The sequence below is a fragment of the Dendrobates tinctorius genome, unplaced genomic scaffold, assembly GCF_039654945.1.
Source record: "Dendrobates tinctorius isolate UK_male_01 unplaced genomic scaffold, ASM3965494v1 ptg000019l, whole genome shotgun sequence".
NCBI lineage: Eukaryota > Metazoa > Chordata > Amphibia > Anura > Dendrobatidae > Dendrobates > Dendrobates tinctorius.
The window spans coordinates 52,901,007-52,920,620 of record NW_027361687.1 but is presented as its reverse complement, the minus strand read 5'-3'; the positions used below and the strand labels follow the sequence as shown (position 1 = coordinate 52,920,620).

The window sequence follows — 19,614 nt, the reverse complement described above, 5'->3', positions numbered from 1 at the left end:
GGATATAAAATCTATTAACATATACCTAAAGTGAAAAATACGTACGCCTCTACACATAGGCACACATGTGCAGACTTTTTTATATTGTAACCTGAGTTTTTCTAATTCTTCTTGTATTTTACATAGTTTTTATGCTAAACGGCATCAGGAGAATGAAATAAGAAAATATATGTATCACCTGGCTCCATACAGTCTTACAAGGACCAGTCAGACCAGGTGTAAAGTCATGGCGTGCTTAAACAGCCAGTCATTGCTGTGATCATGAGGGACGAATATGGATTTAAGTATGTCTCTGTACTAACCTGTAACTGTTTTAAAGATCTCTGCAAGCTGTTGGTGAATGGAAACATTCCTGTTGACATTCAGTGGGTGAATTATACTTCAGAGATGCAATCACTATTCTGCTGGTGCAGTCACTGTGTACATACATTACATTACTGATCCTGAGTTACATCCTGTATTATACCCCAGAGCTGCACTCACTATTCTGCTGGTGCAGTCACTGTGTACATACATTACATTACTGATCCTGTACTGATCCTCAGTTACATCCTGTATTATACCCCAGAGCTGCACTCACTATTCTGCTGGTGCTGTCACTGTGTACATACATTACATTACTGATCCTGAGTTACACCCTGTATTATACACCAGAGCTGCACTCGCTATTCTGCTGGTGGAGTCACTGTGTACATACATTACTGATCCTGTACTGATCCTGAGTTACATCCTGTATTATACCCCAAAGCTGCACTCACTATTCTGCTGGTGCAGTCACTGTGTACATACATTACATTACTGATCCTGAGTTACATCCTGTATTATACCCCAGAGCTGCACTCGCTATTCTGCTGGTGGAGTCACTGTGTACATAAATTACATTACTGATCCTGTACTGATCCTGAGTTACATCCTTTATTATACTCCAGAGCTGCACTCACTATTCTGCTGGTGCAGTCACTGTGTACATACATTACATTACTGATATGAGCTACATCCTGTATTATATTCCAGAGCTGCACTCACTATTCTACTGGTGCAGTTGCTGTGTACATACCTTACATTACTGATCCTGTACTGATCCTGAGTTGCATCCTGTATTATACTGCAGAGCTGCACTCACTATTCTGCTGGTGCAGTCACTGTGTACATACATTACATTACTGATATGAGCTACATCCTGTATTATATTCCAGAGCTGCACTCATTATTCTGCTGCTGCAGTTACTGTGTACATACATTACTGATCCTGTACTGATCCTGAGTTACATCCCGTATTATACCCCAGAGCTGCAATCACTATTCTGCTAGTCCAGTCACTGTGTACATACATTACATTACTGATCCTGAGTTACATCCTGTATTATACTCCAGAGCTGCACTCACTATTCTGTTGATGGAGTCACTGTGTACATACATTTCATTACTGATCCTGTATTGTTCCTGAGTTACCTCCTGTATTATACACCAGAGCTGCACTCGCTATTCTGCTGGTGCAATCACTGTGTACATACACTCACTGGCCACTTTATTAGGTACACCTGTCCAACTGTGTGTTAAGACTTAATTTCTAATCAGCCAATCACATGGCGGCAACTCAGTGCATTTAGGCATGTAGACATGGTCAAGACAATCTCCTGCAGTTCAAACCGAGCATCAGTATGGGGAAGAAAGGTGATTTGAGTGCCTTTGAACGTGGCATGATTGTTGGTGCCAGAAGGGCTGGTCTGAGTATTTCAGAAACTGCTGATCTACTGGGATTTTCACGCACAACCATCTCTAGGGTTTACAGAGAATGGTCCGAAAAAGAAAAAAAATCCAGTGAGCGGCAGTTCTGTGGCCGGAAATGCTATGTTGATGCCAGAGGTCAGAGGAGAATGGGCAGACTGGTTCGAGCTGATAGAAAGGCAACAGTGACTCAAATTGCCACCCGTTACAACCAAGGTAGGCAGAAGAGCATCTCTGAACGCGCAGTGCGTCGAACTTTGAGGCAGATGGGCTACAGCAGCAGAAGACCACACCGGGTACCACTCCTCTCAGCTAAGAACAGGAAACTGAGGCTACAATTTGCACAAGCTCATCGAAATTGGACAGTAGAAGATTGGAAAAACGTTGCCTGGTCTGATGAGTCTCGATTTCTGCTGCGACATTCGGATGGTAGGGTCAGAATTTGGCGTAAACAACATGAAAGCATGGATCCATCCTGCCTTGTATCAACGGTTCAGGCTGGTGGTGGTGGTGTCATGGTGTGGGGAATTTTTTCTGGGCACTCTTTGGGCCCCTTGGTACCAATTGAGCATCGTTGCAACGCCACAGCCTACCTGAGTATTGTTGCTGACCATGTCCATCCCTTTATGACCACAATGTACCCAACATCTGATGGCTACTTTCAGCAGGATAATGCGCCATGTCATAAAGCTCGAATCATCTCAGATTGGTTTCTTGAACATGACAATGAGTTCACTGTACTCAAATGGCCTCCTCAGTCACCAGATCTCAATCCAATAGAGCATCTTTGGGATGTGGTGGAACGGGAGATTCGCATCAGGGATGTGCAGCCGACAAATCTGCGCCAACTGTGTGATGCCATCATGTCAATATGGTCCAAAATCTCTGAGGAATGCTTCCAGCACCTTGTTGAATCTCTGCCACGAAGAATTGAGGCAGTTCTGAAGGCAAAAGGGGGCCCAACCCCTTACTAGCATGGTGTACCTAATAAAGTGGCCAGTGAGTGTACATTGCTGATCGTGAATTACATCTTGTATTATACTCCAGCGCTGCACTCACAATTCTGCTAGTACAGCCACTGTGTACATACATTACATTATTGATCCTGAGTTACATCCTGTATTATATCCCAGAGCTGCACTCACTATTCTGCTGGTGCAGTCACTGTATGCATACATTACATTACTGATCCTGAGTTACATCCTGTATTATATCCCAGAGCTGCACTCACTATTCTGCTGGTGAAGTCACTGTGTACATACATTACATTACTGATCCTGAGTTACATCCTGTATTATACCCCAGAGCTGTTCTCACTATTCTGCTGATGCAGTCACTGTGTACATACATTACATTACTGATCCTGTACTGATCCTAAGTTGCATCCTGTATTATACTCCAGAGCTGCACTCACTATTCTGTTGATGGAGTCACTGTGTACATACATTACATTACTGATCCTGTACTGTTCCTGAGTTACATCCTGTATTATACACCAGAGCTACACTCACTATTCTGCTGGTGCAATCACTGTGTACATACATTACATTACTGATCCTGAGTTACATCCTGTATTATATCCCAGAGCTGCACTCACTATTCTGCTGGTGCAGTCACTGTGTGCATACATTACATTACTGATCCTGAGTTACATCCTGTATTATACCCCAGAGCTGTACTCACTATTCTGCTGGTGCAGTCACTGTGCATATACATTACATTACTGATCCTGTACTGATCCTAAGTTGCATCCTGTATTATACACCAGAGCTGCACTCACTATTCTGCTGGTGCAGCCACTGTATACATACATACATTACATTACTGATCCTGAGTTACATCCTGTGTTATACCCCAGAGCTGTACTCACTATTCTGCTGGTGCAGTCACTGTGTACATACATTAAATTACTTATCCTGTACTGATCATGAGTTACATCCTGTATTATACCCCAGTGCTGCACTCACTATTCTGCTGGTGCAGTCACTGTGTACATAAATTACATTACTGATCCTGCACTGATCCTGAGTTACATCCTGTATTATACCCCAGAGCTGCACTCACTATTCTGCTGGTGCAGTCACTGTGTACATACATTACATTACTGATCCTGAGTTACCTCCTGTATTATACCCCAGAGCTGCACTCACTATTCTGCTGGTGGAGTCACTGTATACATACATTACATTACTGATCCTGAGTTACCTCCTGCATTATACCCCAGAGCTGCACTCACTATTCTGCTTGTGCAGTCACTGTGTACATATATTACATTGCTGATCCTGTATTGATCCTCAGTTACATCCTGCATTATACTCCAGAGCTGTACTCACTATTCTGCTGGTGCAGTCACTGAGTGCATACATTACTGATCCTGAGTTACATCCTGTATTATACCCCAGAGCTGCACTCACTATTCTGCTGGTGCAGTCACTGTGTACATACATTACATTACTGATCCTGAGTTACATCCTGTATTATACTCAAGAGCTGCACTCACTATTCTGCTGGTGGAGTCACTGTGTACATACATTACATTGTTGCTCTGCTGACTTTCATTTTGGGAAGCGTACTATATGAGCATATGTAGAAAACCATTTGTTGATTGTGTCCAACAGCATCTGACAGAATTGCAATTGCAACTCTGGAGTATCATACAGAATAACACAGACAAATAATATCAAGTTTTCAATGTGACCCAACTTCTCGGACACAGGAAATGTAAAACAATACTAGACTGTGGACATACCTTCTAAATTTAATGAAACGAATAAGGCTTTTAAAAAAAAGCTCTCATGTCACCAACAAAGACACTCATCAACCTTTTAGAACGTCATAGTCCCTTTTATATAGAAATTCTAAATATTAGTCATACTGATTCTAATTAGTATTACTAATAATTCCAACTCTCTTCTACACAGTCCACAGATCTGTCTCAGGACATGTGCATCCATAGAGGGACTCTGTTCACTCCTGATTCCGGCTTACTTCCATTTCAGTATCACTTCATTGATAAATAGGTGACTAACAATGCACCCTAGAAATTAGCAGAGGAAAGGCTTTTTTACGTTTACTTGAATAAATGCTGCAATACCTGACACAGCCAGTGGACAAGGGTAGCGCTGTTTGTGAAAACAAAGGGGCTTCTGCTGTGAAAGAAATGGATTCAATTGGAGAGTCTGACACATGTTGTTAACACAATCCCTACCCTAAAATATATATATCAGGTCTAAATAGCTTTATTCTAAACTTGACATATATCCAATATATTAAAGTAGCTGGAAATTTGAATTTAGTGTATACTTATTAGTCCCATGTAAGGGGTGTATATAATTATGCAATCTGATAAGTCATCTTATTAGCCATTAGAATGTCAGTGTAATTTAATGCAAGGCTGACATGAGACAAGCGTGACATTAATTTGACTCCTTCTGACAGCGTCTTAATCCAATAAAAGGATGACTAAAATGAGTTATTAGAGATGGTTGTGATGAGCCCTCATTCTGCAAAATGTGTCCAAAGTGTGGGGCAGGTTGGTTGTGGATAGAAAAAGATAAAAAGATATGAACACAGAATCTTTGCTAAAATGTACATAAGGCACAAAAATGAAATAATAACTTCATTTGTTTGGTCCAAAAAAAATAGTTGACCTAATGCATAAATAAATAATAGATATCCCATCACCATTCTACTAATGTCAAGTTCAAGGACATTATAAAAATGCTTTTTCACTTTGTATTCACTTTTAACTTAAAACTGTTTCTTTAAATTTTTTTATGCTTTGGGTTTTTTCTCTTGGGTAGGCGTATATTTTACTTTTTTTTTACTATTAGCATGCAATGGTTAGAATTAAAGAAAGTGTAAAATATGGTGCAAAAAATATGTACAGACATTATAATCATTTGAGAACAGTAATGGGCACCACAATCAGCCCTGTGCCGTATAGAACAAAAACGGTAGACAACATTGCTTTAAAAAGGATTTCATCATACACATGTGCATATATGTGTGCGTAGCTGTAGCTAAATATGTATGTGCACAACCACATCTGTGTGTCCCTAATCTCTATCATTCTAGATATAGCTATATAGATATATTTATATATTTCTGTTTATACACGAATAGACAGGGCAAAGTGCTGTAAGATGCCGTAAGATGGACAGAGGTTGATTCCTCTGTGCATTCAATTCATCTTCTGTTTTCTCCAAAATAAAATTTACCTTCATCACATTCATATATTATTTGTTATACATCTATTAGTCTTATTATTAAATCTATGTGTGCTTTACTGGCAATATTTCACCAGTCTAAAGCTCTTTTTGGAGTATTTATATCAAAAAATTCCTCTAGTATACATTCAGTCATCAAAATATTTGCGAAGATAAACTTTTTGTCCTATGTAAGTGCTCTGGCAGACAATACTCTCAAACGCTGCTGACGATATAAAAAATGTGTTACAGTATAACAAAAAAGACAAAAAGAAAAGACAATAAAACCTGCTGTTTAGTTTACCAGTAGATGGTGATATAAGATAAGGTTTGGATTTAAGGTAAAGCGCCATCTGGGCAACGTGTTCAAGCAGGTTTCTCAAGTCAACATCCTGAATCACCCTGTTTCAAACCCTGGAAATAGTCATAATTATTAGTCACATGACTATTTCAGGGTGTAGTATTTACAAATGATGTTTTCTACATATTTTATATAAAACAGACACTTTTAAATTTACATTTTTTTCTATGATGCAAGCCACCTTCTTAGTTTTTTCAGCACTCAAAAGTCACAGAAAAGGTAGTGTTTAAGTTTCTGATTTTTTATTTATTTTTTTGCAGGTTTCATTAACTAGAATTATACAATTTCAAAGTCAAATTATTTGCTGATCAGATGAAATATGAATGTCATATTTTTCATTTAAAAGGACACCCAAATGGTTAAATTTCAAAATGCTACATTTACGAGATCTACCCATATTCCCACGTGTGAATGCAAAAACTTCATAAAGCCCATGAGAACCAAATCGATCAAGAAAAAAGTGATCATGATGGAAGCGATTTCCTGTTCATTTTTATTGTAGATATCACGATGAACCACAAAAATGTTGTTAAGATCCTACGAGGTGCAAGGAGATTTACATATTCACTTTCCATTTATTTTCTTCAGGTTAGAGCAGTATCAGTTTTCCATGGTTGATATTCTTTAATTATCAGATTCATTTTGAGTAAAGAGATTCTGAAAACTGGCAAGCTGTTTGATTTGTTCTGTTTGCATAGAATGTCTCCTTATGAGTTTCTTTTTGGCTTTGGCTTCAAAGTGTTTTGGAGAACTTGGGGCCACAGGAATGAGTGCTTTCTGACTGCCGTGAACCGGTGAAGGAGCTTTGCCGTTAGATCTGATATCAGGAATTGGAGGGTTAAGGTTGACGTTCAGTGGTGGTAAGAATCCTGGTCGGGTATGAGATATGTGATCCAGAAGAAGAGTCCCAGATCCTCTCCTTTCAAGAAGACCTGGGGTCCTACGACGGACAGTCATAGGAGAGACAGCGCTGGGAATACTCTCTAAAGATTCTCGAGATGAACTGGTAAAAAGTGTTAGAGGAGAAGCATTGTATCTTCTCCTTTCTAAAGACACACGTCCAGAGTCTGGAGATCCAGGAATAGAATCAGGGCAGAGGTGGGAATCTGATTCATAGTGGTCCATACGTGTCAATTTATGATGTGGAACTCCTCGTAAGTTAGCCCCAATGGTAGGAGCCAAGGTGGCATTTGATGTTTCCTGAGCCTCAGGTGCTGTATTGCGCCTCGATAGTGGCTGATGTAGGTGGCTTAACTGGACCTTGTCAGCCCATGAAGAGTCTGGTCCTGAGGGATCTTCTTCAGACGACTGCTCTCCAGTTTTAAAGCAAGATGAATCTTGACCCTCTATGCTGTGACGCCTAGACAATAACGGTCTCTTGGTAATGGACAAGTTATTTATTTCTGTAATAATAGTTTCTTCGGATTCTTCAACAGTAGGTTTTGAAGCAGGTGCCGCAAGGTGGGAAGCAGCCAAGACAGAAGGGGCCACCAAACCCCAAGGTTCGGAGTTTAGCCTTTTAAGTTGCTTTTTATTCACCATTCTTCCTTTATTAGGTATGTGATCGGAGGTTTTAATTTCTAGTTTGCTGGTTGTGGGGCACGTTAGCCTGGTTCCCATATTGAAGTTAAAGACATCCCGAGCTTCTTCTTTCTCACTTGCCGGAGAGAGGGATGTTTTTAAATCAATGTCAGAGGGAGACATACAAACTGATGGGGATTGCTTTTCGTCAATTCCAGGTGAGGGGGGAGAGTTGAGATACTGCTTGGTTTTTTTGGTCCCAGAAGGAGACGTATCTGTGGTTATGATGATTACCTCTTTGCCTCTAGCTTTGCACGCATCCAAGAGGACTCTTAAGGTTTCTCGGTCACCTTTGTTAAGAGCATACATAAGAGCAGATGTGCCTGAGTAGTCTTTCATACTTGGGTCTGAACCATGTTCAAGCAAAACTGCAACAACGGTTGCTCCTGTTAAACTGCAGCAAGCGTGCATTAAAGCCGTTTTACCCATCTTATCAGGCATGTTTGGGTCAGCCCCATTTTCCAAAAGGTATTTTACCATTCGGGACTTATTTTGGGGGTCGTCATATTTGGCTAAGCAGGCTGCCATCAAAGGGGTTTCACCCTGGGCATTGCCCTCATTGATGTAAGCACCTCCTTCCAACAAAAGGCGCGTCAGTCTGAATTTCCCCTGCCACACCGCCTTTAGTAAGGCACTGCCCTCTGTATGCAACATGGTGGAGTCTCTCATTGGTAATGTGGTCCAGGAACAGATAGAGTATCTGCTAAGCTAAGAAAGGAGCACGATGTTGTTTTGAAACTACACGTTCCCCAGGCAGATATTTTTCCTGAAAAGAAAGTAAGAATAAAATGAAAAATTACTTAAAAATTTTTTAAAACATCAGCAAGAATTGTATGGTTATTATTACATTTTTTATAATTTGTGATGTTTTACGATTTATAAAGTTTGTTATATTGGATATATGCTTCCTAATTAGACAACTAGACAATGGGTTCTACACAACTGTATGAAGAAAATGGGAAAGGATGCAACATTTCCAATATTCCTGCTTCTCCCCCCTTTATCTTGAACAAATTTAAGACTCATGAGTAGTACAGTAGAAGAGCACCACATCCTTATCATACCAACTTATGAATCCGCCATGATTACTATTACAAATAATACAGAAATATATATTTATATACATGTAGCACAATAACAGATATGGGGTGAAGGAATGGCCGGCATTGGCAGAACCCATTAGAGACACAATAAACAGGTGGATCTGTGAATCTGTAAAGTGATTTCATTCTCGGGCGAACACAAGGCCAGTTCAAGTAATTAAATAGACTCGGTATAATTGATTGGTGAAATCCAGAAGGGAATTTTCATATTTTATTTCAGTTTACGATTGTCCCATGTGAATGGAACAGGAAGAACTGGAAAACTATCATTGAATTATATCCATCGGAAGACATTACTTACAACAGTCACTGGAGCTATCTTCTCAATGAGATTATAAAAGGTTAAAAGAAGACAATAAACCGAGTCTATTAGCTCGACTTTGTTATTTTCCTTTGGCCATACTTTATTTCTAATGTAATCATGAGAACAAAACCACAAGACCCGCTATGGATTAATCACTAGACCTACTAGATGTTTGAGGGTATGTTTCCACGGTCAGGAAACACTGCGGAATGGATGCTGCATACAACTGCAGTGTCCAATCCGCAGCGGCCAGATGTTACAGCATATGGGTCGCCCTCACACCCAGGGCAGCGGGGTACCCGGTACCGGGCCGGTGTCAGGGGGGAATGTGTCACAGCAGCAGTGACCCGGTCCGTGGCCCTGGGCGCCCAATATCAATGGCGGTGGTTTTAATGGTATTAAAGTTTATTTGAATAGTTCGTGACGCCACCAGTGGTGTTTGGCAAGGGAGATGGTAAGCCAATGCTGCATGCAGATCCGCTGGGACTGATGGTGTGGTGCAGCAAAGATGGTATAGCTCCCCACAGGTGGAGCTGTAGTCCCAGGGCAGTGTAGGTGCAATGGATGAGGAGAGGCGCAGAATGGTATAGATGCTGGTACCCAGATGTAGCGGTGTTGAAGGTATTAACGGTGAATGAATGGAGGACACCAGGGCTTGCAGTTTCATAGCTTTACTCACAGTTCATGGTGCTCACTGGTGCCTGCCTCCGTGCAGTGTCCTCCGGGGTAGAGACTCAATCAACCTCCCGGGCAGTCAGGGTTCTCCTCTCCAACACTCCGCCAACATGTGCCTTTCCTGAGCGACTCCTCTATTGCGCCTTTTAGTGTGAAGAACTCCAGTACTGTAGTTCTCTGGAATTCCTTCTGTCAGATGTTCCTAGACCCTTACTTGTATGACAGACAGCTGTAGCCTCTATCGGGGACTTCCTTCTTAGAAGTCCTGGCTCTCTATCCAGTTGCTGTTGTGCCCCAAGTCTTAGATGGGAGTAGTGCATTTACAGCCAACTACTCCACCGGTGTCTGCTGCAGTACCATAAGTGTCCATACAACCTCGGGGACAGGGCCCCGTCCTTGCGCTGAGAACCTATATGCAGGGTTCCTCTTCCAACCCACAACTCCTCTCTGTTCTCCTACTCATTCGTTCCGCACTGTTCCTTCTCTCTCTTATGGAAGCTTAGGTTGCAGGTCTACGTCTTTCTCTTTCTCTTCTCTTTCCCGTGCCAGCTGGCTCAGATCACTGAGGCAGCTGCAGCACTCTTTTTAAACTGAACTCAAAAAACTAACTTCCGAACTGAACTTGTCTGGGACTCACCCCAGACTGACCTACAATTCTCCACTTTCCCCCTCTTTTATACTAACTTCACCCACCTCCCAGCACATCTCGTGTTACGAAGCAGGGTTCCACGAAGGGTGCTCTGCTACCCCCAGCCTGAAGCTGCTAGGTGGACCTACTGAACTATCCTGTGTGTGGGATGCAGGTGTTGGAGTGTGGAAAGGAGTTCCCAACTTACCCAGGCGGTGGGGCACTACACCTTAGGAGAAGGTGCAGTACCTCTGTGGCGACTGAGCCTCAGGGGCGCCACACATAGTGGATGGGATTTTATAAATCCCATCTCCTTTATGCGTGCAGGGACACCCGCGGCTTCCCTGCGTAACCGGACATGCGGCACGTCTTTCTAGACCGCAGCATGTCTATTTATCTTGCGGAGACGCTCAGTCACAGCAAGATAAATATCACAGTCTATGTATAGGATGTGGTGATTTTGCATGGTTCAATGAACACATGCAGAATCACCGCACATACAAAAGCCAGCAGTGCTTTGGACGGAGTTGCGTCCAAAGCGCTGCCATTACGGACCATGGAAACATACCCTTAGGAGGCCTTAAAGCTTCTAAGGTCCTCAGATGGTCCTGTTTACTAAGTAGGTTCTGAATTCATAACAGGGTCACTAGGGTCTAGTACACAGATCACATAATAACTATCCAGTTCTTTTTTTAACCATATGATCTGTCAACAAAAAGCTCAAGTAGTGTATAAGCCAATTGTCCAAGGTTACAAAATTTTAGGAAACACTGGGGAACTCTCCACCGAGACTGGTTAAGGATCATATGGACCGTTACAAAGGTTTTTAAGCTAGATATCTATCCAATATCTTAAATGCTCATAGTATGAAAGTGGATACAATGATGGTTGGGTGAAGTTTTAGCTTCTGCACATGGGTCAAGAACTTTCAAGATGACCCTTCAACAGAAGGAGACTCCTCCTTCTTGTGCTATTGATTGAAAAAAAGTACTAGACTGAAAGACCTCAAAATTGCCGGCTAAGAAATCAGGCAGTAGGTTCTACAATCAAAGATGTCATAAAACACAAGAGTTCAAAAAGTTATTTGATCTCCATTGGGTTAGTCTGAGTGTGCATTAATTTATTTGATTCTTGAAGGGATCCAAGCACCCCAGTAAGTAATAGCGTATAGCTAGAATACATCATCACTCAATGATCACTTGGGTCAAACTTGTGGGACCTCCACCGATCCTGGGAGTATTTTCTTCTGCATGGGGGCAGCTACAGTTCTCTGCAGTCAGGCAGCTTGGGTGCTGCAGTATAGAACAAGGTGCATTTACAAAAACAGTTCAAAAACCTTTAGAGATTTTGGAACCATGTGTTAGAAAATTCACACATTTCAAGCATCAGATACCGGAGTCACGAGTTGTTTGGTTTCTCTGTAACATAAATGATGTAACTGCAGGATAGGTTCCAAAAAAGAATACAATCTTAATGATTATTAGCAGCCAGGGTAGTGCGTAGTAAGAGTGTTGAAGGGCACACTAAGTAGTTGGACAGTGTCCCTCCACCCTACAGTAGATGGCAACATGTTGGTACAGTTATGTAACCTCACCTCATCAAAAGGGAAGAAAGGAGCAGGGAGAGTGGGAACTATTTTGACCCTATTTCAGAATTTACAGAATTTGCGGCCTAGTATTTAAGGTGGCTCACACCTGGGTACTAAACACTCTCCAATGTAGAGAACAGCTCTAGATGCACCTTTAGGCTGTAGAAAATAAAAGGAGGTTAAAGATGGGGTATTCCTCAACTAATTAAAGGTGATTTAGCAAGATGTATGGCCAAGAATTACCTGGAGGAGAAGTATGATGAATGCAAAGATGAGCAATTTTGCTATAATGTGTCCCTGGGCAAAGGGATTCCATAATTACATCTCTTTTTAGTCTCAATATTTCACTAATCTTGACATTATCCTTCCTTCACTGATAGAAATATACAGAAGTCAAACCTAACAATTTCTGTGGCACCAGTAGACCAAGCAGACCATCTACAGTGGCATGTAGAAGTTTGGGCACCCCTGGTCAAAATTGCTGTTATTGTCAACAGTTAAGCAAGTTGAAGATGAAATTATCTCTAAAAGGGCTAAAATTAAATATGACACATTTCCTTTATATTTTAGGCAATAAATATATATACATTTAAAAAAATTACAAAAAGAAAAATGGACTGATGCAATAGTTTGGGCATCCCTGGAGATCTGTGTCCTCAGATAATTTTGGCCAAGGTTTCAAACCTTAATGAGCCTGTTAGGCTGTGTGCACACGCTGCGGATTAGGTGCGGATTCATCCGCGCGGATTTTGTAAAATCCGCAGGTGAAACCGCAGGTCAAAAGACCTGCGGTTTTACCTGCGGATTGCTCTGCGGTTTTGCCCTGCGGTTTTTCATCTCCTCAAATGGAGGAGATGGCAAACCGCAGGAGAATCCGCAGAAAGAATTGACATGTCAATTCTTTCTGCGGATTGAAAACCGCAGATAATCCGCGCGGAAAATTCCGCACCGTCTGCATTGCGGTTTTTGATTCCCATAGGGAATCATGGTACTGTACACCGCAGCAGAAACTGCTGCGGGTCCGCAGCGGCCAAAACCGCTGCGGAACCGCAGCAAAATCCGCAGCGTGTGCACACAGCCTTAGGGTAATGGCTTGTTCACGATCATCGTTAGGAAAGGCCAGGTGATATAAATTTTCCAGCTTTATAAAAACTCAGTGTAACGGGGTCGACCAAGCTGGGGTACCTCTTTCAGTACCACCCCGTGTTTTCAGAGGTCCGCTCTGTGTTGACTGGAGCCTGAATGAATGACGCTGGCTGGAATTCCTTGGTTACATGGGCACATATAAAAGATCACTGCTTCTCCATGTATTTCCAGTCTGACAACACTTTACTCACAGGACACAGAATATATCACACAGATACAGAAGGCAGGCCAATAGAAAAGCGGCAGGCCAGACATGCATTACAAAAGCCGCATTTGGCCGGAGCCTGCCGATGTTTACTGTGGGAATTACAAAGGTGAGGGGAGGGCGGACAAAAGGAGAATATCGTGTCCCCTCTGCCCAGGGGCGCAGTCTGTGGGCTGACGCATTAGGGACATGCATCTCACATGGAAACTATTATACATACATATAACTGCACAACATATTCTGGGTGCTGAGTGGTTCTGTAACACGTAACACGGCTCCCCCTTTCAGCGACGCGATCGGCATACACAGTCTGATCCTCAATGGATCGGTTTGGGGATGACCGAAGTTTATGGCCTACTGCCAAAAGTTCCACTGACTTATAAAATGCATAACCGATACCCACGTTAAATGGGCCTGTAAATTACGGCGGTCACTGCTACAGTGGGTACAAGGGAGCCAAGCAACCACTATGGAGGACGTCCTCCAGCTCTTCCTGTTAGAACGATTCTTTAATGGATTAAACCCCGAGACACAGGAATGGCTTCGGGACAGGCGGCCAACGACTCTTGAGGAAGCCGCTCGTCTGGCCGATGAACATCATGATGCCAGGAGGCCGCAGTTGTCCGGATCAAAGGTGGTCACTAGGGGCCCGCCCATGGACCTGAAGGGCCCCAAACCACCGAAGATTGTAGGGGGACCAGCTAGAAACCCGGTCTACCACAGTCCCCCTGGGGCGTGATGCCACACCTGTCGTCAGCTGGGCCACCTGCAAAGACAATGCCCCAACCGGACTCAGCATACCCAGTGGCCAAAGGCAGGAACAGCTACCTTCAGCCGGGCTGCTGTACACTGCTACCAAGGCGAAGCTGGCCCGGCATTGGGGGCTACGATTAAACAAGAGGTGGAAGAGATGGAGGAAGTGCTGAATGAAGTAGACCCCGTGCAGGCAGCCTGGGCAGATAATCGACAACAGCTTCGACAGGTCGTCTGGGTTAATGGGAAACATATGCAGGGACTAAGAGATTCCGGGGCAACTTTGACTCTTGTGAAGCCTCATCTCATCCGGGACCAAGAGAAGACGGACCGGACAGTGGCAGTCTGTGTAGCAGGGGGAGCTATACATCGACTACCCACTGCCAGGATTCACCTGAACTGGGGAGTCGGGGATGGCCTTGTTGAGGTCGGCTTGATGGAGGATTTGCCTGCAGACGTCTTGCTGGGAAATGACTTGGGGCCCATGTTGTCTGCATTCTCGGTGGCCCCTCTGGCTGAGACCTATCCTGTGACCACCCGGAGACAAGCTCGAGCTGCGGAGGCGGAATCACACTCAGAGGAGGCCCAGGTAAGACATCCCAGCCCTGCACGTATTCCCATAGCCAGACACATTTCTTGGGCCACCCCAGATGAATTTAAGAGGGAGTTACTTGAGGATCCTTCATTAGAGGGATATCGTGGGAAGGCACAGGAGGGGAGAGGAGTACTGGAAGGGAAACAGTTTGTATGGAAGCAGGGACTCCTCTACCGGATCACAGAGCAGCACCACACAGGGACGAGCCCCACTAAAAAACGACAGCTGGTAGTTCCCAAGAAGTATAGGCAGGAGTTACTGCGAATCTCTCATGATATACCCTTGGCTGGGCACTTCGGCGTCAGTCGCACCAGGCATCATATGACACAAAACTTCTTTTGGCCGGGGGTAACCTATGATGTTCGTCAGTACTGCCAGACTTGTGACAGTTGTCAGCGCATTGGCAAGAGGGGGATCGATGCAAGGCCAAATTACACCCCCTCCTCATTGTGAAGGAACCATTTAGCCGAGTAGCGGTCGATCTGATAGGGCCGTTAGCCAATCCCAGTCCATCCGGGAAAAAGAATATATTGACAGTGGTAGATTATGCCACACGGTATCCAGAGGCGCTTGCGTTACCTAACATACTGGCAGAGACGGTGGCGGCCGCCCTGTTCCAGGTTTTCTCACAGGTTGGATTTCCCCAGGAGATTATCCCGGACCAGGGTACCCAGTTTACAGCAGAGGTGACCAACCAACTGTGGAAGCTGTGCGGCGTAAAGTCCATTAGAAGCGCCCCGTACCACCCGCAAACCAATGAGTTGTGTGAATGCTTTAACGGGACATTAAAACAGCTCATTGGGACTTTTACCAGGACCTACAGGGACTGGGAGAAATTCTTACCACACCTCCTGTTTGCCTATCGGGAGGTGCCCCAAGAATCCACAGGGTTCTCCCCGTTCGAGCTGGTATACGGGAGACAGGTAAGGGGACCCCTAGACTTAGTGCTGGAATACTGGGAAGGGGAGGGCCTCATAGAAGGGGTACCTATTGTACCCTATGTGCTGGAATTCCGGGACCGCCTACAGGAGCTGACCCAGGTTGTACCTGAGAACCTGCAGGCGAAACAGCGGTGCCAGCGAGTATGGTACGATCGGAGGGCCAGAGAGCGCACTTTGGAAATAGGACAGAAGGTCCTGGTGTTAGAGCCCACTAAGCAGAATAAGTTTCAAGCTGCATGGCAGGGGCCCTACCTGGTAGTGGGGAAAATAGCCGACACAACCTATATTGTCGCCGATTGTGACGACCCCAGGGTTATCCGCATGTTCCTTGTGAATATGCTGAAGCCCTACCGGGAGCGCCCTGAAGAGGTAGTGGCCATCTGTGCACCTGAAGCAGAGGATTTAGCCGGACTTCCCTTGCCAGATGTCTTAGGGGAAAGGACTCAGTCTAAAACATGGGACCAGGTACACTTGGGTGAAGACCTAGGCCCCCGGGAGAGACAGCAGGCGGAGGCGTTGTTGAGGCTGCGACAGAGCATGTTTTTAGAGAGACCGGGGTACACTCGCCTGGCACAACACAAGGTTGAGACCCAGGATCAGACCCCCCTGCGACAAAATCCCTTCCGCGTCCCTGATTCTGTACGAGAGGGGATGCGACATGAGATACAAGAGATGTTGCATTTAGCGGTCATTGAAGAGTCAGATAGTCCCTGGGCATCCCCCGTAGTGTTAGTGCCCAAGAAGGATGGGACTACACGGTTTTGTGTAGACTATCGTAAACTCAATGAGAAACAGTGACAGATGGATACCTCATGCCGCGTGTGGATGAGTTGTTAGACCGGCTGGCGGGGGCAAAGTATTTGACCACCATCGACCTATGCAAAGGCTACTGGCAGATTCCCCTTAGTCCTGATGCTATTCCCAAGTCGGCATTTGTCACCCCTTTCGGCTTATTCCAGTTTCGAGTTATGCCATTAGGGATGAAGAAAGCCCCACGACCTTCCAAAGGCTGGCTGACCGGCTTCTGGATGGTCTCCAGGACTATGCTTGTGCCTACCTGGACGACATCGCCATCTACAGTGTGACATGGGAAGAGCATCTAAATCACCTAGAGACAGTATTGGACAGGTTCCACCAGGCCGGAATCACCCTGAACCCAAACAAGTGTCACGTGGGCAAAGCAGAGGTTCAGTATTTAGGGCATTGGGTGGGAAGTGGGAAACAGCGACCAGAACCAGCCAAGATTGAGGCCATAGCCAAATGGCCCATCCTACGCACTAAAACCCAGGTCATGGCGTTTCTAGGGACAGCAGGGTATTACAGGAATTTCGTTCACAATTACAGCAGCGTAGGCAAGCCCCTCACTGATTTGACCCGTAAGAACCAACCCCGCCAGGTAACCTGGAACTCAAAGTGTGAGGAAGCCTTCCTCCAACTAAAGGACGCCCTCACCAATACCCCTGAATTGGCCGCACCCGATCCAACTAAACGTTTCCTTGTTCACACAGTCGCTTCTATGTTTGGATTGGGGGCAGTACTGAGCCAAGTCGGGCCGGACGGCCAAGAACACCCAGTAGCTTACCTGAGTCGGAAACTACTGCCCCGTGAAGTAAGCTATGCGGCCATCGGGAAGGAGTGCCTGGCGGTAGTATGGGCACTCAAGAAGTTGCAACCATATTTGTATGGACGACAGTTTTCCCTCCTAACGGACCATAATCCCCTAGTCTGGCTTAATCGGGTCTCCGGAGACAACGCCAGATTGCTGCGGTGGAGTTTAGCCCTACAACCGCTGGACTTCACCATCCACCACAGACCCGGCAAACAAAATGGTAACGCCGATGGACTAAGTCGACAAACGGAACTTGTACCAACCCCATAAACTTCGGTCATCCCCAAACCGATCCATTGAGGATCAGACTGTGTATGCTGATCGCGTCGCTGAAAAGGGAGCCGTGTTACGTGTTACAGAACCACTCAGCACCCAGAATATGTTGTGCAGTTATATGTATGTATAATAGGTTCTATGTGAGATGCATGTCCCTAATGCATCAGCCCACAGGCTGCGCCCCTGGGCAGAGGGGACATGATATTCTCCTTTTGTCTGCCCTCACCCCACCTTTGTAATTCCCACAGTAAACATTGGCAGGCTCCGGCCACCTGCGGCTTTTGTAATGCATGTCTGGCCTGCCGCTTTTCTATTGGCCTGCCCTCTGTATCTGTGTGATATATTCTGTGTCCTGTGAGTAAAGTGTTGTCAGACTGGAAATACGTGGAGAAGCAGTGATCTTTTATATGCGCCCATGTAACCAAGGATTTCCAGCCAGCGTCATTCATTCAGACTCCAGCCAATGCAGAGCGGACCTCCGAAAACACAGGGTGGTACTGAAAGAGGTACCCCAGCTTGGGTAGACCCCGTTACAATAAAAAAATTCCTCTAAAAAATACAATTTTTATGGAAAAAAATAAACAAAAAAATACACGTTTGGTATCGCCGCGTCCGTAAAAGTCCCATCTATAAAGGTGTCACCCTATTTAACCTCTTCAGTGAATGCTGTAAAAAAAACACAAAAAAGTATCAAATCATCACCATACCGCTGGAAAAAGTGCAATAGCACGCGATTAAAAAGATGGATGTAAATAAACATGGTACCGCTGAAAACGTCATCTTGTTCTACAAAAAACGAGCTGTATGATAATTTAAAATCACAAATCTTTATTGAAAAACCAGGTAGGTAACACATGTGGATAAAAAGTGACACATGAAAAAACAACAATGTGACAGTACACAGTGAACCATAAAAATGGTACCGTCATAAACATGACACAAACCCAAGTATGTTAATAGATCAAAATAGTATTCATATGGCCCAAGGAGAGCAGTCAATAATGGCTACAGATTAAATAGAAAAATGACCAGGACATAAAAAGGTAAAGGGAAAAAATCCCAGGCTGATTGCCATTAGAGTACATATACTCTAAAAGAAGCCACAGAAAATAAATCACTAATTAAAGCACATACCAGGGTGGAATGGACACTGCACACTGTTACACTGCTGACCCCAAAGCGCGTTTCGGAGAAAACTATCCAACTCTATGTGCTGTCATTTTCTTTTACTGAAAAACAAGCTGTCATACAGCATCATCAGCGGAAAAATAAAAAAGTTATAGCTCGCAGAATAAAGTGATGCAAAAATAATTATTTTTTCTATAAAAAATGATATAAATGAGGTATTGCTGTAATCGTAGTTACCCAAAGAAAAAACTGCCTCACCAATTTTACCACACGCAGAACGGAGGAAAAAAAATAAAAAAAATTATGAATTGCTGGTTTTTGTTCATTCTGTCTCCACAAAAATAAGAATAGAAACCGATCAAAAAACGTTATGTACCCGAAAATGGTACCAATAAAAACGTCAGCTCGTCCCGCAAAAAACAAGCCCACACATGACTCTGTCGGCTGAAATATAGAAAAATCATAGCTCTCAAAATACAGTGATGCAAAAATTTCTTACAAAAAATTCTTCCAAAGAAAAACGTCTTTTAGTGTGTGACAGAAGCTAAACATGAAAAAAGGTATAAATCTAGTATCGCTGTAATCGCACCGACCCGAGGAATAAAGTCGCCTAATCACTAATATCACACAAGGAACGGCGTAAAAAATAAAACCAATTCACCTTTTGTGGATTTGTTCATTCTGCCTCCCAAAGATCTGCACTAAGGCGATCACAGTGGTTCCCCCCACATATGGGGTATCAGCGTACTCAGGAAAAATTGCACAACAACTTTGGGCCTCTAATT

At 44.0% G+C, this 19,614-nt stretch overlaps 1 protein-coding gene across 1 annotated transcript in view; it reads right to left on the bottom strand.

The window, feature by feature from the left end:
* Positions 1–6,517: 6,517 nt before the first annotated feature.
* ANKRD34A (ankyrin repeat domain 34A) overlaps positions 6,518–19,614 on the bottom strand; it is a 79,916-nt gene continuing 66,819 nt past the window's right edge. The window contains exon 3 of the mRNA XM_073567041.1: positions 6,518–8,644. Coding sequence (XP_073423142.1) covers positions 6,922–8,547 — 1,626 coding nt within the window. The 5' untranslated portion in view covers positions 8,548–8,644 and the 3' untranslated portion in view covers positions 6,518–6,921. The remainder of the gene's footprint in view (positions 8,645–19,614) is intronic.